Raw genomic sequence first — 23,489 nt, 5'->3', positions numbered from 1 at the left:
GGCAGGGGACAGTGGCACCATCCTGACCACACGAGGAGCACGTCCCCTCCCAGTAGAAACCTCCCCACAACCTCACGGTGATGAAGGAACCACATACAGGAGGGGAAAACACGCTGCTGTGGCTCTGGAGATGTTCCTGCAGCTGGGCAGTGGAGGGTCACAGCTGAAAGCCACATCCACTGGGCTCTGTGCCTGGCTGCTGAACCTTTACAAAGTCTTTACTTACCCAATTTTTCAATACATATATATTTTTTTGCTCGTCTCCTGGAGCACTGTTGTCTCTCTGGCTTGACAGACTTTGAGAAAAATCGCAGTCAATAAAAGTCGTATCTCCTCTGAGAAGATGCCCTTCATGGTCTGCTCAGCCCCTGACCACCCATATGCTGCTGTCTGACAAGAGAAAAATCAGAAGGAGCAGGGGGGAATTTATCCTATCTTACTAAATTAGGTATTCCCCCCAAATTGTCATCACCAGTCAGAGCTGCAGATCCTGAACACACCACATAATTTTATATGAAATGAGGGTATTAAAGCAATCCTGCTATACTTAGACAGCCCTTTGGACCAGACGTGATGGGGGAACATGTCCTTACTGAGGCTATTTCTGTAATGAGAATATCACTGAAATGGCACCCAGGAGGGAAGACGCGGAGCGGAAGGCTCTCCGCAGGATGATTCTGGAAACATCTGAGGGCTTGGAGGGCACCCGGTGAATGCCTGCACACAGGCACGGTCCAGAGTCCTGTGGTACCGACCGGGACGTGCTGGGTGCTTCCCACCTCAGGTGTGCAGTGAACAGGTTAAGACAAATGAAAAATAACTGCGCCAAGCTGATGTCAACTCTTCTAATTTTGACTGATTCACAAAATTGTCCATTTTTCCCCCCCTCTCCCAGCTCAGCTAATAGTTTCCTTAATAGGCAATGTCTCTGCGAGAGCTGTTAACCCCAGCAGTAAGAGTCACGCTGGTGGCCAGCAGCCTCTCGGTGCACGGGGTCACAGAAAACACATGAGACTGGGATGGTTTGCAGCCACAGCCACATTCCCAGGGTTAACGGCGTGCGACCACAGAGGAACCAGCGCGGTCCAAGCAGAGCCTCTTCCTCCAGGTCACGAGCAGCTGTGGCCTCAGCTCCTCTGACATCACCCTCATGCTGATACCAACACAGTGCTGCTGCTTCTCCCGTTAATAAGAAAGCCCAAGGGCTCTTGAGAAGCCTGTGGGAGCCCTGGCTGTGTGCAGGGGGCTGTAAAAAGGCTGTGATGTTGTACCTCAGGGCGACCAGGGGGAGCTCAGTGTGACCCTGCTCCCCCGGGTCAGGGCAGCAAGGAAGGTGTGTGGTAATTCACAGGCTGCTGGTCACCACGCTTAACACAAACAGAAGGTGATTTGGGTGGTGATAGCTGGCTGCAGCCACCGGTATTGTCACAGCTGCAAAAATGGGCCTGTCACAGGAATGGCAATTCATCTTGGAGCATCAGGGAACTGATGACTGAGTTGATGGGGCATGGAAGATGCAGAACTTCAGAGGAACAGGGCTGACAAATGAAAATGCCCTTCTGCTTGTAAAAACTCCTGGAGAGGCAGAGGTTTGAAAACCACACAGTCTTTCCCTGAGGAAAGGTGATGTTACCACCACCCGGCTGGCAAAAACGGGACCGAGAAACACAAAGGGGAGAGCAGTCCTGCGTGGACGCAGACCACTGGGCTGATGACCACCCCAAGCAGTACCATAGACCCCCCCAAGGTTTACATTTCTTCCACAAGTTAGGGAAAAAAAAAACAAAAACAAACAAACAAAAAAACCATACTGTAACACACGACAGACTTCTAATGGACAAAGTATCTGCGTTGACAAACAAACTGTCCTTCACTGACTGTCGCACATTTAACAACTCTCTTCTTATGTTCCTCTCATCTCACTGTAGTCTTCTGCCTGAAGTCAAATTTCTGATCGGCCGTGCTCTCACACGAGCCTCCAGAAAGGCCTCAATGGGCAAGCACCACACACAAAACTCTCCACTCCTGTAACACCTCTGAAGGCTTCCGAAGCGTCGGCAGCTGAAACCCATCTCCCTTTCACTCCTCTATAATTTCCTAGCAAAGACAGAAAATTACAACCCACAGCCAGCGCTCCACATAAAGCCAATTACAAGAAGCACGGGGGTGGCAGTGCTCTCTGACACCAGCTCCGCCAAGGACGGTCCATCCTTTGCACGTCTTGCCTGGTGCGATGGAAGAGCTTGTCTCTGCACTGCAGCCTCCCTTAACGAAGTACCCGGTGCTCAACACAAAGCTATCTGAGGGTGAAGGGGCAACACCACATTCACAATGACCTCAATTTGTGCCAAGCTGCTTCAAAATCATGAGTCCAGACAGAAAAACAAACAAACAAACAAACAAATAAGTAAATGAATCATGGCATGGCCTTAACGACACCAGCTCAAAACATGAAATACCCAGCCTTTTCCACTATGGTCCCCTTAGCCCAAACCCACCCCATATCATGGCACATGTTAGGGACATGTGGTGATTGCAGAGCCAGGGTGTGTGCCCAGCCAGACCCGGCTCTCAGCAGGGCATCAAGGCCCACGAGCAGAGTTAGGCCCACAGCTCCTGGGCTGTGGTGGCTCTTCTTGGAGCACACCATGACTGCCGCGTGGGCAGCATGTGCGTGACAGGGCTGCTTGGCCCACAATTCATTCAGTGCCAGCGGCTCCTTATCAGCGAGTGTTGGATGTGAGCCATATCCAAGAAGGCCGGGCATGATCCCTCTTGAGAAACCCAGCAGGCTAGGCTGGAGAATTCTCACTCACCACCAGCTGGAGGGTTTCTGCCGTGACTAAAAGCAGGCACTGTGCTGGCTGGGCTAAGCCTGACCTGCTCAGTGAAACATAGACATCTTCTTCTCACCTCCTTTGTTTCTTCTGTGGTGGGGATCAGTGGAAGCACCTTCATTGATCGGCCTGGAAGGATTTTGCCAGATGGAGGACTGAAAAGCTGAATCCTTCTTTTCCCGGTCCCTTCCATGGTAGGTGGTTAAATGTTTCCTAATTTCCATCAGGTTGCATGAGGTTGTATCCCAGAGGATAAGGTCTCCCAGACGATTAAGTCACAGTGCCACAAATCAGTCTGGAAATTTGCCCTGCTTCAACCCATATTTTCCATAGTTCAGCTTCTCTGATTACTCTTAATTGCCCGTCTCCTCCCCGGCCCCTACCTCCAGGGTGTTTGTACCAATCAGACGTTCTTGTATGTACACAAGAAAGAACCCAAGATTAAAAAAAAAAAAAGTTTGTATTTACCAGTTGAGTCTTGTGCTGTTGGAATTAATCTCTAATTAGGTCAGTCATGTTCCCCTGGTATGGTATGAGTGATAGCACTGGAAAACAAAGACAATTTATTGAGACCCAAAAATAACTCATCCTGCTGTTTTGTAAGAAAGATGGGTTTTCTTTGCCCTGCGCCGAGGACATTTGCAACTGAGGCCACTCGGGCATGCAAACTGCAGCTTGGTCCCATAGGCAAAGCTGGCCTGTGCCTCAATTTCCTCCTGTTAAACAAAGAATATGAATCCTTTCCTGTTTGACAGGGTTGTGGTGAGGTCACCTGCGTTTGTAAGGCTTTTTATCACTCTTGGCACGAGGCCCTGGGCTATATTACACATGCCTTTTTTTTTTCAGGACCGCCTTTCAGCCTTATCTGCACGTTCTGTTTAGTGCACAAAGTACAAGCATTGGCACGGTCTCATATTATCAAGGATTGGGGTGAAGAATAGCAGAGCTATTGGTGCAGCTACTGCACGGCTGCTTTCCTCGAGTGCATATCACAAGGCCCATGGCCACGAACAGTGACCTCAGCCTGCAGAAGTTGCACATGGAAAAGTCTCCTCTAATAACATCATGGGCGTTGGTTGCTTCCTCCTCTGACACATTGTTTTCGCTGTAAGGCACAGATAATTTGCAGCCTTTTTTTCCATATATAGGTGCAGATTCTCCAACTTTGCAAATGACTTCATCACTGTCAGCACTGTTGGCAGCTGAGACATTTGCGTGCCTAAACACTGCAGGATGACTTCACGCATTGGACTCACCTGACTTAATATCACCCTGCCTATCTAACAAACAGCGATGCACATGCCGATTGCCTACTTAACAGAGGTCTCTACAGGCCTGGGAAGTCAGCACCAAAACTTCAGCAACCACATTGCCTGGGCTCAGAGAGATGTGCCCTGCATTTCCAAGGAAATGGCACAGCAAAGCAAAAGGACTCCTCTTCTTGGGACATGGTGGAAGTGCAAGAAAAATGAACAAAAGCACGTATTCAGATAAAGTTTCTTTTGACATTGTGGGAACTGTGGGTTCAAAATGAAAACAATTAACAAAGCAAGATGAGGAGAAAAATATAAAAACAAGAGGCAGGCTTAAAAAATTAAAAGGAGCAAGGAGAAAAATAAATAACCCCAGAGCAAAATGGCAGGGGTAAGAAGAGGAAATAAATGAGACAAATAGCAGGAAAAGGGCCAGTAATGAAAGCCCAGATTACTTGATTCACTCAAGCCATTGCTTTTGCTGTTCAGGGCAGGGCGGGAAGCCAATCTGTTTTCTCTGGTATTGTTTAGGCTACAAATACCATGGCAGATTTCCCATCCACTCCAGTGTTTATGGCCATGGTCCACTCCTAGCCACAAAAACATGTGCAGAGGAAACGTGTCCCGAGAAGAGCAAGGGCTGGAAGCAGGAGGATGATACACTTCGGAGCTGAATGACCTCAAAAAAGCACTTCTGCATTTTTCTGGCAATTTTGTAGAATAATGTCTCGTTCACAAAATTCTACAGTGCAAGGATTTTCATCTTCAAAATGGGTACATTGATACCTCTGGGTTATTACAAGCTACCAGCCACAGAGGGCTGCCTGTATTTATACAACACTGCATTGTTTATAATATCCCTTTCAGAAGCAGGAAAATAAGAGTTCTTTCCTTAGCAGTTTGACTCCCTCCCCATCTCCCACTTGGAAAATATTGATTTCCCACCATTGCCTCTCCCAGCAGAGCTGCAGCCAACCTGGCTGCATTTGGTTTACTTCTCTAGGTCAGATCCTCAGCTGGTGTAAAGCCACAATTACTCCTCCTGAATAGCAGCTGCACAGATTTACACCAGTTGGGATCTGGCCCAACCTCACCAACATCAGCACACTTGTGGGACCTGAATAATGGCTGCTACAGTGCTGCAGGGGATGACAAATATTTGCGAAGGGACAAAATCATACAAACTGGTGGCCCTGTGGGTTTCAGCTCTCGTGTACTAAAGATCTGGGGGAAGTTTATCACCATCAAACACCACAAATTTCAGGCTGATCAAATTTTGGGTGTAAACTATTTGAGAGTGCCATTTTAGCTGAAAAGCAGCAGGGGATTATAAGATTTTATAGTCCAGAACTAACAGCGTGGAATTTCAGCCCGTGTTACATTTTCACTGTCCTGAGCTGTTAAATTGTGAGCACGCTGGCAAGGCACCAAGACATTTCTGCAAGCCAAAAATAACAGAAGCTTGAACCCCCCCCACCCTCCCCACCAATAAAAGTACCAAGGACACACACATTCAAAAAGGGTTCTTTTAATTAGAAGCAATTTTGCAAAAGAAGAAGTAACTTTCTCATATAAAATAGTGGAGTGGTGAAGGTGAGGCTAACGAGAGGTGTGGAACAAAAATCCAGGGCAAATCCCCAAGGAGACACTGAAGTAAAAGCAACAGCCCGATAACTGTAGTACGCTAAAGGATAACTCTGAAACAGCTGTGTAAGGTGTTCCTACCCCTAAACTGACAGCAGATACCAAATCAGAGAACGGACTCCATCCAAAGAGCAGCAAAGCAACCGGCTGCCAAGCCATCCTACCACCGTGTTCTTGCACCTTTCTGCTACCCGAAAGCTGCTGCAACATCCCCACAGGTCATGCCACTGCCCCTGAGCTCCGCGTTACCAACCGGGGAGTGCTATATGTCCTATGGGACACCACCAGCAGAAAAGCGGCACTTCCAGACATAGAGAATCGGACATACGCAGGAGAACACTTTGACATAAAGCTCTGCAGCCCCATTGCAGTCCCTATATCTACTGACTCAAGCCCCAAGAAAGTGCACAGTGATCAAACAGTAATCAACCGAAATAATGAATTTCATGTCAAGTCTTGAGGCTCTGAGGCCATTTAAAATGGGCAGGTGGCAGCTCTGAGAAGACAAAAACTCTGATTCAGTGCCCAAATCTCAAACCACAAAGGTACCTCGCCCCTTGTTCAAACCCATCCCACCTGTCCCGTGTGACACTTGTGTGCTTATCAGTGCTGGCTCTACGACAGTGGGTGGCAAGCTTTGCACCTCCACAAAGCGCACGCCAACTTTATTTGTCTGGGAGGGCTGGGGTTGAGATGTGAAGGAGAAGAAGAGGAGTGTAGAAATATGAAGAAATTAAGGGACTTGTCAGGTGAAGCCGCTTAAGGCCCATACCCAACCCAACCTGTTCAGTCTCAGGGTTAACGTGCTCCTAATTGAAGGGTGGTTTTCTGTAAGAAGGAGGTTTCAATGGATTCTGTACAACCACATTGTCACGCATGCGGCTTCTGTGTACACTCAACAGCAACAAACCTCTCCCCATGTGACCTCTAGTAACACCAGGATGTTGTATGGACTCCACACACGCTGGCAAAAACCTATAAAAACAACCTAAGAAATGTGATTGAACTAGCAGGAACTCCAGGTTGAATGAAACTCTTTACAATACAACCCGCCTGTCTAGAAACTGTTCTGTGACAGCTTTTCCTCTCCAAATATAATCCCTCATTGCATGTGCCCTTTTGGCTACTATTGATAAAGGAAATTGACAAAGATAGGGGGTTTGGGGATTGGGTTCTCTTCTGTCTCAGGTTTCTAGGGCTGCTGATTTCTAATAGCCTTGCCAAAAGTTCTTTCTTTTTAATAATTTCCTGACAAATTCTTTCTCTAAAAAGATTTTTTCTGAAATAGGTTGCCTTGTTTAGTCTGAAAATAGCAAGTGGAAGAAGATAGCAGCGCTCTGTATGTATAAACAGCTCTCTCTCCTCCCTTTTTGGAGAGCAGATTGGATAATCTTTGGATGACCCAATGGATTTCTTGAGGGAAGCAATGACAAGGATAATAAACGTAACCCCACCTCACGACAGACATGGATATTTATTCTAAAAAATTGCTAAAGCAGCTTCTCGCAGAGACCTGGGTATAAGCAGAAGAAATGAGATCTTGGCCCATCTGCAAAGCATCACTGGTTTTAGCACTCCAAAAGAGGAGGAAAAAAAATATCCTTCTGGGTAACAGACTTTTTTTTCTCCAGTAATACCAGCTGCCTCCAAACTGGGGTCACTGGCCACAGTGTGATTCCTTTAGTACGTGCTGCTGAACTCCTTTGCCTTGCATGTTGCCCCTACTCCCTGCTTTCCTCACAAAGCAGTTTCCAGCTGGTGACTCCCAGGGTGGGGAAAGAGAGGCTGTCACCGCTGGAAGTAAGAGAGTGCCCCCTCCTGTCCCTTCCCACCACTGCCGCTTGCACCCCAGCAGCACCAGCCGTGCACCAACCTCAGAGCACTGAGATGGGAATGGAAAATATCCCACCTGAGGGAGCAGCTTCTGGATGGGGACACTCCATGTGTGAGACGGAGTTTTGGAGGACAAAAGGCTCCATTGGCAGTGGGTTGGAACAATACCAGGGGCTGTGGGAGGCTCCTTCGCTCAACGTGCACTTTTGCACATGGTTTGTAATAGCGCCGAGCCAATGCTCAGTCCCGCGGGGAGGGCTGCGAGCATCGCTGACTGATGGCTGGTGTCAGCTCAGCCCTGGGAGGGGGGGTGAAGGCTTGGGCACTCTTTTCCTGCAGGGAATGGGATATTTCCATGGCTATTGCATGAAAAATGAGCTCCTGTTAAACTGTTCCCTAAAATGTCTCCCTTGGTCATTTCATAACACTGTTTTTATTTTTTAATAACAGTCACCCAGAGACCTGAGAAACAAGGCAAAGTAAATAAATAAATACAGATAAAATATCCTAACAAAGAGTTTTCCATAGAAACCTTCATTTTTCAAGACTGTTCTAAACAGAAAGAAGGAAACAGAAGTAGATTTGATGGGTGAAGTTATTGTAACATGACAGCTAATGTTTAAAAGTTATATTTCAAAGCTGTAATTCCCAAAGATTACAGCTATGAAAGAGAGCTTTCTTGCTAACTGATGGAGTGTTTCCTTCTAGATAGAACAATTTACCTTATATTTGAGGTAAATAAAACCTACCTATTCATCATATTTTGCAAGTGCAGCATATGAATAGGAAGGCACAGGCATCATGCATGTAGCTGTGCATGTCCTGGGCAGAACATATATCCTCCTCTCATCTTAGGAGTGAGCAGGGCAGTGTATGTCCATGATAGGTGAATGCCTAAGTAAAATAAACCCGTATGTAAGAAAAGCCAACTCCTAAACAAAACAAAACCAGGAGTGATAATAGCCTGGAATGGAACAGAAATGGCTTTGTTCAGATCAACGGGTCCTAAAGGAATCCAATCTAACCTTTTCATTTGGTGGCAGTCAGAAGAAAAGGGCCATACAGCCATGTCAGCAGGCCCACAGCAAGCACAAGCACTTTAGTTGCAGATGGCACTGAAAAAAAGGGATAGTTTATTCTCCTCACTTTGTACAGACTGTACTGCTCCCCATGTCTTCCTTCAGTCAAACTGTGGCCACAAAGTCCTTTTTCTTTATTCCCTGGGGTTTCCTTGCCCTTTTGCTCAATGTGACATCAGAACAGTCCTAGGGAGTAACTTCACCTTATATCAATTCAGATCTGACAATATTCAGGAGGTATGGAGCTAATCACACAACGCTATCCTTTGGAGCAATGTCTTCAACATTTGATCTACTTTATTCTAAACTAGATCTTTAGGTCCCTTAGTGATCCTTGAAAGGTTCCTCCCATGGCACTACCTCTGTTGGAGTTAAGCCCCATTAAAATTCCAACATCAACTGCATTGTTATGTCCCATGTATATATAACAAGAAGTTCAAAATACGTAATCTGATGCAGAAAATAACAGGGAAGAAAGAAAACAAAACAAAGTCACATAGATAATTTTGCCTAAGAAAAAAACAAACAAAAAATAATCAGACTGTGAACAATTTTTTGTTCAGTTCAGTAATTAAAGCAAAGTCCATATGGCTTAAGAGAACAGTCAAAGTGCACAGAAGGCAGCAGGTTTTTTTTTTTGTTTTGCATTCCTCTTCACATCATCCTCTTTGGAGCCTCTTCTCCATCCCACACACATCCTACCCAGGTGCAGAGAAGGGGGCGCCTCACAAGGATTTGGCTCAAGCTTGTACCTTTGCAAGTCCCTTGCTATCTAATGAGCTGTAGATAATTATCCCAAACTCAAAAGCACTTAAACACACCCACTGGAGTTTTCGGTTCTGAACCCTTTTCTTTCTGGAGCCTGTGGAAAAGAACAGCAATCCAGTGCCAATGCTATCCAGAACCTGTATGCACCAAGGGCAGCAGTGCTCAGACGCAGTGCCAGAGAGTAAAGGCAGTTTTGAATTGGTTTGCCCTGTCCGAGAGGCACTGAAAGGTGACAGCAAGGCTGAGCTTGCCCTTGGACCTCCCCTGTCCAGGTGAGGTGCCACCAGGCTACTTCTAACCAGCCCCCAAGGGCAAGGACAGGCAGCCGCTGTAATCAGTGTTACGTTGGTTTCAGCAGCCTGCCTTGAAGACACCACCAGGCAGTGCCACAGCTGTCCCTCAGCCCTGCAGAGAGGACAGGGACAATTTGCAATAGGAGCAGTGCCCACACATGTCCCGATGCGACGTTAGCAAGCAGCTGGATGCCAACTTTCCTGGCTGACCTGCATCCACCTGGGAGGAAATGCCAGATGCTGGAGTGGCAAGGACGTGCCTCTTTCCAAATTTACCTTTCAAACTCTTGCAGTAAAAAGCATAGTGATCCAGGACTGCTGCTAGGTCCAAGGGCTGGACTCGATTTCTCTAAACCCCTGACAATTTTCATGTGAACAAAGAACATGCTGCTAAACATGGCAGACTCAGGAAAAGGACAGAAAACAGAAAGAAAGCTGTACAAAAGGATGGAAAATAAACAAAAAATCTCCCTCTTCTTTCCAAAGCCTGTAGCTTCAAGTGCACAAAGCAGCCTGTAAATGTGCACAAGGTAATTCATGACCCCAATGCTTGAAAAAAACGTGTTAGCTTTATTTGGAGACACTTGGTTGCTTTTCCTAGATAAGAAGCTGAAGAATCAATAAAAGGCACCTGTGGACACCAAAACTCACCCAAGCCGTGTGACGTGGCTTCAAAAATCAAACAAACCCAACTACCGTGTACCATTTTTACAGACCAGCAAGCAGCACTGCAGAGTCTGGGCAAGAAAGGATGCTTAATTTCTATTGACAGCACAGGATAACTTTCATGATCAAAAACCTCATCAATTAGTAGACTCTCTAGCTTGTCCCTGCAATCTTAATTGAAAGATTCCTCTGGCTTGCTGGGTTGTGTCCTTTGACTTTTAAAAAATGAACAATTCAAATGGCACATGCAGTCCACAAGGGAGGATTAGAGCCCCACCAAAAATAAATCGACCTTGCATCTGAATTCTTCCCACTTGCTTCACCCACTGCTGCCCACAGTGCTCTTTTGAGCCACCTACTCTTCTAAAGGCCCTGGAGTTGGAATATTTAAAGATTGCAGCAGGCCCCATTTGAACAAGAAAGGAAAGCAGGTCAGCAATTCAGCATACGGACACCAGTAGTGAGCCTAGAGCAGACACAGTGACACATCTGAGCCTAAGTGAATCAGCCAGTGCTCCTAATGTGAGGAGCAGCAATGGGGAGAGGAGAGAGGAGGGGTCTGCTTTTCACGTGAAAGTCTGTCCCTTCTCTGTTCTCCTACTTGGCCCTGATGGTAGGGAAAAATTGAAAAGAAAAATAAAGAGAGTAAAGCAAAAGGAGCCTGGGAGGTTTTATGTTCTCTCTTCAAATCACATCACAAAGTCACTCATTGCATCTAGGGAATTCACCTCCTTGTTTGGACATGGGATAGGAGGAGGGCAGAGAAAGAAAGAGGGAAGAGAAGGGCACGGGAGCTGCTTCCTGAAGCAGTGTTACAAAAAAGTGGTTAAAAAACCCCTACTATTCACAAGTGGTTAAAATCATCACTTTACAGAATTCCTTTTTTTTTTTCCTTTTTTTTTTTTTTTTTTTAAACAAAGGTTCAGCTAGTTCAGCTCCATACTTTTAGAGTTGATTGTCTTCGGGAAAAAGGAAAACCAAAACCAAAACAGCCTCATTCGTGTTCCCATCCGCTCTACCCTGATAGAGAAGTTATCACCCCCAGAGTTCACTGCCCCGGCCACGTGCGCGCGGTCACTGCGACGGGGCGCCCCGCGTGCTGCCGGCGGCTCGCCTGGGCTCTTCCCTTCCAGCCCGTGTCACACGAAGGAGGAGAACCCTGTCACTGGAGTCCGGGAGCCAGGCGCAGGTTGTCCCGTTGGGGTGTACACCCCTCCTGAGCTCTGTGTTGTGATGACAGTCTGGAAATAGGGTTCTGTCTCGCTGGCTGCGCACTCCTCGTATCTGTAGGATGCCGGGTGTTTCACCCCTTTCTGCTGCCGCTTCCAGGAGTTGTAGTACGTGGGGTCGCTCATGTAATGGTTCACAAAGGAATGCTTGGGCAGCTCGTCTTCGTAATCTGAGTCAGTGGCCTGGAGCATCGGAGAAAAAAAATCAGCCATTAGCATCTGTGATTTAGCTTGCTCCACTCTATAAGAAATTAGAGACAAGTTTAATATCAGCAGCTGACAAAAGCTGTAATTTTAGGGTAAGGTGGATTGTAATCCAAGTGTAATACATGCTGGACTGTAGGAAACAACTGCTCTGGTTTAGCCAGGCTTTGCTGCTAGAGGGAAGGTTCCCCAATGATCTCTGATGCTAAGAGATACAGAAAAATCCATTCTAATTCACTGCAGAACACTGCTGCAAGTGCTACAAGTTCCTCTTTTGACAGAAGATGCTGAGAAGGGTAGAGACATTGTAGGGAAACCAACAGCTTTCAACCACATAATCAAAAAGATTGCAATTACAACAGCAATTGAGAATCTGTCTTCTTCTGATGCAAGGACTGACAGAATGCCTTTCATGCAAATGCACACAAGTTAGCCAGATGTGCTGCTGTTTACGCTGGTCAGATCAGGGCACCTGCACAGTGCTCTGAGTCTGGCTTGCAAGCCCCATTAAATACTGACAATTAGTTATATCACTGAAAGGGAATTAAGCAAAACTGCAGTTTATTTCAGGCAAACAACTCCATTCTGTATGTTCCATCTGATTATCGGTGGTATAACAACACACCCAACCAGCAGCGCTACAGGAAAACAGAAATGCAAGATCTGGAAAAGAACTGCCAGAAGGAGGGGTTGCTTTCCTGACATGGCTCGCACGTAGGCCAGTGTTCAGAGAGGATCTTGGCCCTTCAAACATTTACACCTGGTGGCTGGTAGCTTCAAAGCTTGTATCAACACCTAGCTGGAGCTGAGGAACTCTATTGAGATGCAACCGGATCAGCTTTGTGCGCCTTCCCCCTCCCCAGTACCGCTGCTGTGATGCAGCTGGAGGAAGCACAGAGGGCTCATCCGTCTCCTCCAAAGAGAGACCACGGCAAAGCCTTGGCCACTGTATCTGAGCGCACATTTTCCTTCTGTTCCCAGTAATGTTCCCACTAATAACAGCCACATCCCATACAGCACACAAACATTTACTCAGTCATTGCCATATCTCACGCCTTCCCTCAAAATCTCTGGTTTGAGCATGCAAAAGCTTTCATTCCTTTTTTTATTTCTCCCGATAATCTGCATACCCAATTCGAAAGGCAATTAAATATCAAAGCGGTAGCTGCCTAAGACATACAAGAGAGAGATGGGTAAGTGCAACTTGCAACTGTTAGTTGCTGCAATTAGTTTCAAAAAGTTGGTATCATTCTGATCTATGACACCCCACAGCAAACACACATCCTCCTTGATCCTGCCTGCCACACAACTAGTCTCTCCGTCTCTGAAGCTCCTTTTTAATGGTCTCTGAAGAACAACCCTCAAATGCCTTGCAAACCATCATTTGAAAAGGGCACCGCATCCATCATCTTCTTTGCTTAGATAGCTGCTTCGATACTACTTCGTGAGCGTTTTCCAACACAGTGGGTGATGGACAGGGCTGAGAAATTTTTCCCAGAGTTTTCTGAAACTCTGAGCACTGCAACTCTTCACAGCTTTGCAAAATTTCCCTTCTGCTGTTAACCATGCTCTGGATTTTTCAGAATTATCTTGTTTGATTATTTTATGAATGCAAAGCTCCAGGTGCCCTGACATGTAATTAATATTACAACAAAACCCCACCAGCATTTAACAATTATTCCAGAAGGAACCCAGCAAGTCTATCACCTAGAAAAACCCTCCTTTGCACCAGCTGCCAACCTCGGGAAGCCAACACCAGACTCCCTCCAAAGGCCATCCTGAACAGGTGGTTTTTGCAGCATGCCTGGAATATCCCCAGATTTGGAATACTTCGCAGCCAGTGGGTGCACAGAGCACTTCCAGAGTCTTGGCACTGCTGCAGGAACTATCCTGCCAGCACTGCCCTGTCTATTTTGTAAGGCGCTCCAACAAAAGAGCCTCTGATGACTGCAGATGTGGCAGCATGACAGGGAGGGAGGCAACAGCTCGGGCAGGCCGGTCCTCAGCTGCAGAGGCAACCAACTTTTCCTGCAGATCTGATTTCCTCATTCCTATCAAGAAACAAGTTGCACTTGGAACCAGCCTACATCTCCAAACATTATGCTGCAGCTTCCCAGTCTGATGGTAAGGTAAAAAGTGCGTGGGGAGCTGGGGAATCATGGCAGCACCCAGAAGAAAAGTCTCTGCATCCTGAGCAGAGGCAGGTGGTTATGGCTTATTCACCAGAAACTTGTAATTGAGCTTCCAGATGCCATGGATGGGCTCCCTCCATCAAAGGCACAATGCTACCACTGCCCTTACCATGTATTCTTACTCTTTCCCCAGACCAAAGTCAGTCTTAATGCCTTAAGCACACTCAGCCACCCCCAAAGAAAGAAGCCCCTGCTGAAGAGAGGGATCACATCGGCTTAGCTGAGGTGTCACAAACAATAAAAACAAACAAACAAAAAAAGCCCCACACTTACTGGTTTTCCTGATGACCCCACAGACATACAGAAACATAAAGATGGTTAAAAGGGCAAGAGATCTAAGAAGAAATTCTGAGAAGCAGCTGGATCCAGAAAACGAACGCATTACTTGCTAGGTATAACAATACCAATTCAGCCACTTGATTTCTGTCCACTGCTAGGAGAAAATACTTACCCACAAAACTAATATAATTTCTGTACCCAAGCCAAATCCTTCTGAGGCTGCCAGAAGTCAACATAATAAAGAGGAGAAATACTGGGAACACTTTTAGATGGGCTGCTGCCACTTGAAATAGTGTCACTTGGACTTGCCATGAACAGAAAGAGGGAATTTAAAACTAGGCCACCTGCTGATAATCTGTGCACTAATTAGTCCATTATCCCTACTGAAAGAGAATACTAATTTAGTGTAAATAAGGCCAGTGCCTTTCAGAAGGGACTTTTATGAAACTTGTGTACCTGTACAAGCATCATCTGACTTCAGCCTTTCACCTTTGTTTGTGTTGATGCTGGAAGGGATAACCTACTCATTAGTCTTGATACATTGTTTTTTCTTCACATTTCCTTCAAAATAGGCAGGAACTGATTGTTCTGTCCATGTTTCCAAGTATCTTCTAAGGTCTACTCCAAACAAGGTACTAATAACTGCCCTGACCAGCAAGGAATTCTCCAAATTACAGTCCTACATCCCCCTCTGCCCTGATGAAAATCAAGCGCTAGAAAAATAAACGTTCTGCATGACAACATAGACAGCTTATACTACAGGATTACTTTCTAGTGTTTTTTAAACTATTGAGTAAACAGAAACGCTGCAGGGCTTTCTGCTTTGTTTTTCCATTTTCCCCGCTCTGCGTCGCCCTTCAGTGCGGCTGTGGCTTTGTTACCTTGGAAACCTCCATAGGCTGGAGCGCGATTGGGTGTACTGTGACATTACCGACTGTCAACCAGGGGTGCACGGATGCCTATGCAACAATAAATACAGAAAATGAGAGGCTATTTACGTATTTTATTGATAGCACGGAATGCACAAATGCTGTTCAGAGGCAGAACAGCCACCAGAGCTGGCCAGCTTAGTCAATGGGAAATTTGAAAATAGTTCCAATTATGTAAGTATATATTTATATTAAGTTACTTGAGAAGAAACGGCTTTTGGAGATTATTTCTGAAAATGTAGATGGCAGCAGCTTCTCTTGGTTGACATGAAGTGCATATGCTGTAAGAGATGAGGTGACCTAGAAGGGCAAACAGATTTCTCTGGACATGGCAGCCCTTGCTCATTGAGTGTGTCATCTGCAGCTGACTTCCACATGGTGCCCAACTTGTCAAAATCACTTGAGAACTTTATTGGAAATGAGTTAAATCATATTCCCTAACAAATGTTAAGTGGGAACTTACAATATGAGAAAGGGAAAATCAGTTAGACTGTAGCAAGCAGCTTGGAAGACCAGAGCATCGCCAGCATTCAGCACTGACTGATAACTGGTGCAATCTGTGAGAATGTTACCTCCTGAAAACAGTTTTTCGAGACCAAAAAGATGCATGAGAACAAGCAAACATACAACACCCTTCCCTACCCCCCAATAAAACTGCTCTTCCATGGCTGGTTGACACTGCACATATATTATCAAGTTTCTGCACGTGGTGAACACCAAATTTCTTCAGATTGTCTGTCCAGAGCTTTGTCCACTTGACTCATTATCTAAAAGCCTATTATTATTAATCATTTAGAAATTACACTTTTAGCACTCTCTTGCTCCATACCTGCCAATTAAACTACTTTAACCTCATTAACAGTACTGGTGCTTGGCTTTCATGACATGGAGTAAGTTAACCACTTGATTTATGAATTTTAGAGTACTGCTTGGTCTGCTAGATTTTCTCGTCATTTCTCTCTTGTTCTCCTCTTCAGGAGGGAGCTCAGAGGAGGGCTCCCAGGCAGCTGTGTTGTAAATGCAGTCAGTCAGCCTGAGAGTTTCTCACAAACTTCATGTTCAGTAAACCCCACGAGACTTGAAGCCAGTGAGCTCCCTTCTTTTCCATGTAAAATCTTGACACCTCAGACAATAGGGGTAAAACCAAGAAGCAACAAGATGACACGTGGGTTGAAAGCAAAAGCACAGTTTTTGGCCTTGCCTGCCCTCACGTGAATTGTATTAAGTGAAATTTGAGATCCACACAAAGATGTATTAGAGGAAAACAGCATCAAGACACCCCTCCCCCCCCCCTTTGCTGGAAAGAACCAAACGTTTGGAGCTCTTGTATAAAAAAGATATCTTTAACTTTTCATATAATAGGAAACACCCTTCCCTGCTAGAAGAGATGGAGACTCTGAAATTCTCAGAAAACAGCTTGTCTGTTAAGATATCCTTTGAGAACAGAAACAAAAAGAACAGAAAAAAACAGGAAGAGCTAATAGGTACACAAATATTTGAAAACAGAGCGGTCAAACATCTACAGCCACCTCTGCTCCCCTCCACCCTCACCTCCTGTCTATACCAGCCAACGTAAACAGCATTTTCAGGCTGATCAAAAGGCAGCATCTCCTCTTGCTACCTCTACTGGGAGCCTATTAACATTTCACGCCTAAAAGCACTCCCCACAAAAAAAAAAAAAGCAAGCATCAAAGACATTATACAGAAGGGCTGCATATCTAAGCCCCAAGGAAAAACAGGAGGCACATTTTGTTCACATACTCACATGCACAAACAGATTCACGAAAACACAAGAATCTCAACTGAGACCTTCAGGCTTGACAGCAGTACACAGTAAATAAATAATATTAATAATAGCATGAGAAAACAAAACAAACCCCACTTTCTTCTATGTTGCACAAACAGTGCATATAGAAGGCAGTAATGACACCCTGTAAGACAACAACTGCGCATCACCAGGAAATACCACATGGGGCATTGAAATTAATGTCAGAAGGTGCTAGAGCTAAATTCACGATCATGCTCAGCGAACTGTTTTAATGACAGGTTTAATGCTGGGTTGTTACAGTGACATGACCAAAGCACTATGGGTTTAATCTGGAGGTAACACTTGTGCCTCGCACAGACAGCAGCTCCAGCTACACCGAGGAAAGCTGCCGACACGCTGGGTCGGCCATAGGGCAGCACAAAGCAGCAGGCTGTCCGTGGTAATTAACAGGAGGTGAGAGCTAGGTAGCCAGGAAAAGCAGCTGTAGCTGCAGGTGCAGAAAAGCTACAGATGAAAACTGTCATCATCTTTCACTACTTGCTGCTCCTTGATTTATTCTTGCTGGAAGGGTCAGGGTTGGAGTGGTTTGGCCCACTGCTCGCTTCTTGTGCTGTCAGCTCAGGTTCGTCAGGTTCTCAGCTGACAACACACAATTTGAGAGACAGATTTACCTTTCTGTACGTCCCTTGAAGTCTGCCTATTCACCCATGGCCACTGTTGGGCTTCTGCAGACCATAACCACTTTACTTCTTCTTAAAGGGGACGTGAGACAGAAGATAGGGCACAGCCAAAGGTAAAATGCTGGCATACAACCACCTTCCTTGGAGAACAGAGTCTGAAAGCAACCCGAGATCCTTTAGTGCTAGCCTAATGTTGTGGACTGGAGTGTTTCGAAACCCGAATGTTGGGCTCTTACAGCAAGTGCTATCCCTGGCGGGTTACTCATTCTCCGCTTACTCCCACTGTAGCACAGGCAGCAGTTATCACCACAGAAGACCACACTTCCAAAGCTTAGTGTTTGCTGCAGCTGTCTAAAAAAGGCACTGTGAAAACTTCAAAGCACACCCCATACTTCAGTCACTGCAGCCATCCAGACCGTGTCCAGGCAGTAGCTGCAGCCAGCTGGTTGTTTTGCAGCACATACTCGTTTGCCCAAAAGCACTCCATCTTTGCAGTCTATGTGCAGAAGGGGATGTGCAGCTCCTTACCAGAGAGGTCAGCACACACTGACTGACTGGTTGTGTTTGCCTTTATGTGTAACACTGGAAAACTGTGAATATCTGCCAAGGACAGATCTGGAATCTGCCCTGGCTGGGTCCTGCTTGTGATTCCCTCTTGGGACATTTTAATTTTAAAATGTGATGTGAATAGCCTGAGGAATAGGACATTTTAAAGTCACCAAGACAGACAAATAATGACAACAGTATAAGGCAAGCATGGGAATGGCATTTCAAAGACTCTCCAGCATTCAGGGGGGAAAATTGGTAAGCACTTGGCAAGGCAAAGGCAAACACTTACCTCTGACTCTGATACTTCTAAGGGCTTCTCATTCAGGCCCAAGCCCTCGGTCAGCACGGCTCCATTGTACTTGTTGCAGATATCCTCATCAGAGTAGTGCAGCCCTCCTGGGCTTGGGCGAGGAGGAGACCTACGAAACATAGCAGGTCAGTGTATGGGATATTGTTTTTTCTCTGAAATGACACAGTTAAAGAGACAATTAAATCATGCTTAGAAGCTAGCGTCACAGCCTAGGGCAGTGACTTGGGCAGTAAAGTCCTCCCTAGATCCTCCAGACAACAGTCTCATTTTGCCTATTTAACAGCTGCCTGAACCTAGATGAAAAGCCATTTCCAGGAGCGTGGTGTTCCAAGCTTCTTACCTGGTTCCATTTTTCTTTGAGAAGGTGCTCTTGATGTTTAGGTGTCTGCTGTTGAGCTCCAGGGCAGTGAAGCCTCCGTTATCTAAGGTGACTGACTCTTCCACATTGGAGATGGTTTTACCTGGAGCCAGGCAATGAAAAATTCAGCTGAAACATGGGTATTTTTCCCCCAAGTACAACTGTAAGGAGTCACTAACTTCCCCTTCTTTATGTTTTATGACATTATTATTTTTTTTTGAAAATCTCTTTACCTTTGTTACTGGCAAATGAGTACAAAGTGGAAGAAAGGAGCATATCAGGAGTGCAAAAAGGAAGAAGGAGCCAAAAGAGGGGATTAGAGGAGTCATGGATGGATGTGTTTCATTTGGAGGTATCTAAAATAATGCAGATGAACTGTGCTCCACATGTGCTTATTCTTGTCTTTTGACTATGAATGGAATACAGGTGAGTAATTCAGGTAGCCATTGAAGATGCCCTAAACCGGGTGACATGAATCCCATTTTTGCTGATGGAAAGAAAGCAAGAGAAAGTAAAACTAGGAAATGCAAAAAATAACAATAAATAAATAAAAATGGGGGGACAAGAAGGCAGCAAACCAAGAGAAAGGGTCAGTGGGCAGCAAACAGGGAAAAGATGTCAGATCTGTAATGAGGATAAGACATAGGCGTGAGACATCACCAGACAAGGTAAGGCAGGGAAAAGGACAGGGGACTGGCAGAAGAGAGAAAATACAGCAAAGTATACTTTTTTTTTTGTGATCAAATATAGCAAAAGCTTATTCTCTCCCATGCTCTTCTTTATAATCCCAAAGGTATGAGCTCAGCTAGCGTCCTGGGGAGAAAGACCGGTTGCACATTGCCACTTTGCAGCAGACAGGTACTTTATCCTCAACTTCAATTTCAATGCTACATTAAGACTCAGTGTGAACGCTGATATCTGACAGTACAGGTCAGACCTGTCTTTTCATGTCTGTCCCCCAAACACAGAGCAAAACTAAGAAGATGAGCGATTTCCTATGAGCTATGCATACAAATATGTAATAGCATTAACTTGGTAAAATACCGTGGTATTCTTTCATCTCATATCCCATGGGACTAAAATCTGATTTTCTAACGCTTTTTAGAAGTGAATTATAAAGAAAGAAAAGATCTTCTCTTTGGGACTGAATTGCTAAATACTGCCTGGAAGATTTTTTCAAGACTCCTTCATTACATTAATCCTTTAGAATGGGCAGTGCGAAGACTCATCCGCCTGATCCTACTCATTAATGTGCCTTTTTGGCACCTTCTAGCAGCAGAGCAATTTCTTGCTGGAGGTGGAGAAGGCTATCTGAGAATTAACACACATGAACAACTCTTCCATGTAAGAAGAAGAAAAGGTTAAAAACAATATTCAGTGCTCCAGAACAAGGTGCTTTGAAAGGGGACTCTTAACGTTCCTAGTTACAGAGCAGGTAGTTCCTGTTTCCTTTCAAAAAGGAGACTGGTAAAAATTGTAAGTAAAGGAAAATTCAAAGCTAGATGCTCATGGTGCCTTAAAGTCTAACAGGTCCAGATAACAAAGACTTCTAGCTCCTTGGTCCCAGCCCAATAACTGTAGCTTGGCTTAGGGAATGAATGTGAGATGCTGGGCACCCTATTTAATGTAAAAGAGTTATGATATGGTCCTCATGCATACTGGCATAGGATATTTGCACTGGATATGGATATGGAAAAGCAGAACCCTTCTTCTCCCCCTCTATCAGGGAATGACAACTAAGCTAAATAAAGACTCAGCTTATTCATTTTTTGTGGTCTGCCAAGCATTTGACCCAGACTCCTTGGCTTTTGCTACAGTCCCTGGGACTTCCAGATGCTGTCCTGTCCAAGCCCATGGCTGGTTAACTTCCAAAACCTGATAAGATCCAGCACTCTTTGCCCAGTAAAGCTATGGGCAAAAGCCATTTCTACCAAATTAGATAGTAAAAATATCCAAGTCTTCTGCCAAACAAAATACCTATAAAGAGAGTCCATGCTGTTGAAATCACAGATTCAAAGGGAGGACATTTCTAATTCCTGCAGCTCTTGAGAGTACGTGTACAGCGCAGAGATGACGTCTTACCTGTGCTGCAGTTCTTGTACTTCTTGCTCTGGCCATGCAGGACCAATGCAAACACCACCAACAGGATCAGGATCAGACTTGAGAGCGCCATCACCAGCAGAAACCACCACTCCTCATAGAAAGGGGCTTCTGTTTGTGCTGAAAGAGCAAAAGACAAACAACTCCTTATGCTCCTTCAGAATTTGCCCTTCTTCCCCACAGTGAGCGACATCCATAACAGTGCTCAGGACAGAGGTCTTCAAAGAAGATAACCTAGTCCACTTGAAAATAAGACCCTCAAAAAGCTTTCTGACACTTTTAGATTGCAGAGAGAACAGGAGCATACCACAGCTCCAACATCTCCACAAACATCTCTCACACTTGGAACAGCACTGCAGAATCCCTTAGCTAAGAAGCAGTTATCACCAAGTGAAGGTAAGAAGGTTTCTTCCCACAGCCCAGCACACCTGTATTTCTCAGCTACTGTTGGTATGCTTAATACTCCCTGGGTCAAAGGAGCCACTAATATACTTGTCATGACCCATGGCTACTCCACCTTTTAAGAGGCTTGCCTTGCCAAAATGCTGCTCAATGGCTCTTTGAAAAATACAGCTAGTGCCAGGGAACAAAGTACATTCGAATCATTACCTCCGTAGTTTAAACCCCAAATTCCAACATTCACTCCTGTTCTATACGGTATCGTCAGTGACTTAAGCCAAGCCCAACATGCTGCACATTGACATTAATTCAGTTCCCTGAATTTTGTGTTATCTCAAGTCATTTCATTCCATTTGACCTCAATTGGAGGCACAAAATGATACTAACTTCCTTTTTCTAGAGTTATCTTGCCACTCTGGTTTGAAGTAGTAAGTACTATTATTTTTTTTTTCAGTGACATTCTCTTTGTCAGCATCCCTCAGCTCAGAAAAAGTGCTGCCACTGTAGCACAAATCAGCAGTTGTATATTATTTCCATGTAGTCTGTAAGGTAGGAGAACACCCAGTAAGAGTGGGTGATGCCAGGAGACCAGCTTCAACCAAAATCCTCATTATCACTGAACCCAGGCACTCTTTTTCCCCTCACTGTCCTGGACCCTGGATCTAAAAACGTCTGTTGTAAGCCTTACGATATGGGCTTAAATTTGTTCCAGATCACTGGGTGTTCTGTAGCAGTGAAAAGTAGCCACTATCTTTCTTTGCTAGGAGGCCAGTCCAGGCCAACAAAGACCTAAAGGCAAACTGCACAAGCCATGCTGGGCTGAGCAGATTCAGTGCAATTTATACCTCCCTGTGCTAGCTGAAGTGGCCAGCCTAAAATGCTGTATACTTTTACGACTGCGAATCTCAATGGAAACCTCTTACTTTCATGCAGCAATTTGAGATGAACACTGAAGCATCAAAAGGAGGTGAATTAAATAGTTCTGTTCAAGCGGAGAACTTACAAACAAGCAGTTTATTTATAAAAAGCATCAGAAGGAGCTGCATGCCTGGCTTCAAGGGAATAATGTCTTCCGGGAAAGGAAAGACTGACATGATTACTGACCCTTTACATTGTGTTACAGCCTCTGTGAAACCACAGATAGGAAAAACACTGACTCTTGGTGTTTGAAGTAGGTTGTCTATGCCCTTGTCCTGAAGGAGAAAAGGAAGGGTAGCACTCACACTGAAATCCATAGACAGCTCTCACAGGTTAAGTGGTTAATTGTGTAAGGACAAATGCAGCCGTGATGGCGATAGCAGCATTTGCTACTCCAGCCTGCTGGGTAATCGCTGAGTGGTGTTTATGCTTTTCACTCGAGAAGCAGAGATAAAAGCCACTCCAGAGACTGGATCATTGCCAGGTTCTCGGGACTCTCCAGAACTTTGAATCACAAAGACTTTTTATCAGGTTCTTTTATTCCTCGTCTGTCTTTGCTGACACAACAAGGATGAGACCTGTTGCTCAAAAGCAACCTGGAGTACAACCCTCTCTGCAAGGGTAACAGGAGAACTGAGAAAAACTTTTACAAGGGCAAGCTTCCCACTTCACAAGAAGCCATTGAACTCAAGCTGTCCAAACATGGCAAAGCTGAGTGGAATTTGCTTTTCAAGGTATGGAAGCTCCTTCAAAAAATCAGAATGCTGGTTTGTTCAAAGGGACTCTGGAAGCATGCTCAGGCCATAGCCCTGTTTACCGGGAATAACCACAACAGAGCAGGTGGGTGGGAAGAGTCTGTGAGTACCACCAACAAGCTGTTGTGATGAAGGGAGACTGGAGGTATCACAATATGCTGGAATTACCAGCACAGAGGATATCATGAATAATTTCGGGAAACTATACTTCTACATTCTTGAGAGCTAATACAAAATAACACAGAAATTGCTTATCACAGAACCTTGGGAACAGAGAAGAAAGGAGAGTAAACAAAACAACAGACTAGGAGAGGAGGAAGAAGAGAAAGCAAACACATCGTAGACTTTGTAAATTAGTCTTAGGCAAGAAATCTTATATGTAAACACCCACAAACTTCCTGAGAAGGTTGTCAAGCTTAAAAATGGCACATGACTATTTTTCCCCT

The 23,489-nt window shown here is 45.2% G+C and overlaps 1 protein-coding gene across 5 annotated transcripts in view; it reads right to left on the bottom strand.

Moving 5' to 3' along the window:
* Positions 1-5,610: 5,610 nt before the first annotated feature.
* SDK1 (sidekick cell adhesion molecule 1) overlaps positions 5,611-23,489 on the bottom strand; it is a 394,723-nt gene continuing 376,844 nt past the window's right edge. For all 5 annotated transcript variants that reach the window (XM_040574955.1, XM_040574954.1, XM_040574956.1 and 2 more), the window contains 4 exons: positions 20,954-21,091; positions 18,854-18,974; positions 18,493-18,622; positions 5,611-11,785 (listed from right to left, as the gene is read on the bottom strand). In XM_040574955.1, the coding sequence (XP_040430889.1) occupies positions 11,513-11,785; positions 18,493-18,622; positions 18,854-18,974; positions 20,954-21,091 (662 nt within the window). In that variant the 3' untranslated portion in view covers positions 5,611-11,512. The remainder of the gene's footprint in view (positions 11,786-18,492; positions 18,623-18,853; positions 18,975-20,953; positions 21,092-23,489) is intronic.

The sequence above is a fragment of the Cygnus olor genome, chromosome 15, assembly GCF_009769625.2.
Source record: "Cygnus olor isolate bCygOlo1 chromosome 15, bCygOlo1.pri.v2, whole genome shotgun sequence".
Lineage (NCBI taxonomy): Eukaryota > Metazoa > Chordata > Aves > Anseriformes > Anatidae > Cygnus > Cygnus olor.
This window is presented reverse-complemented; position numbering and strand designations above follow the sequence as displayed.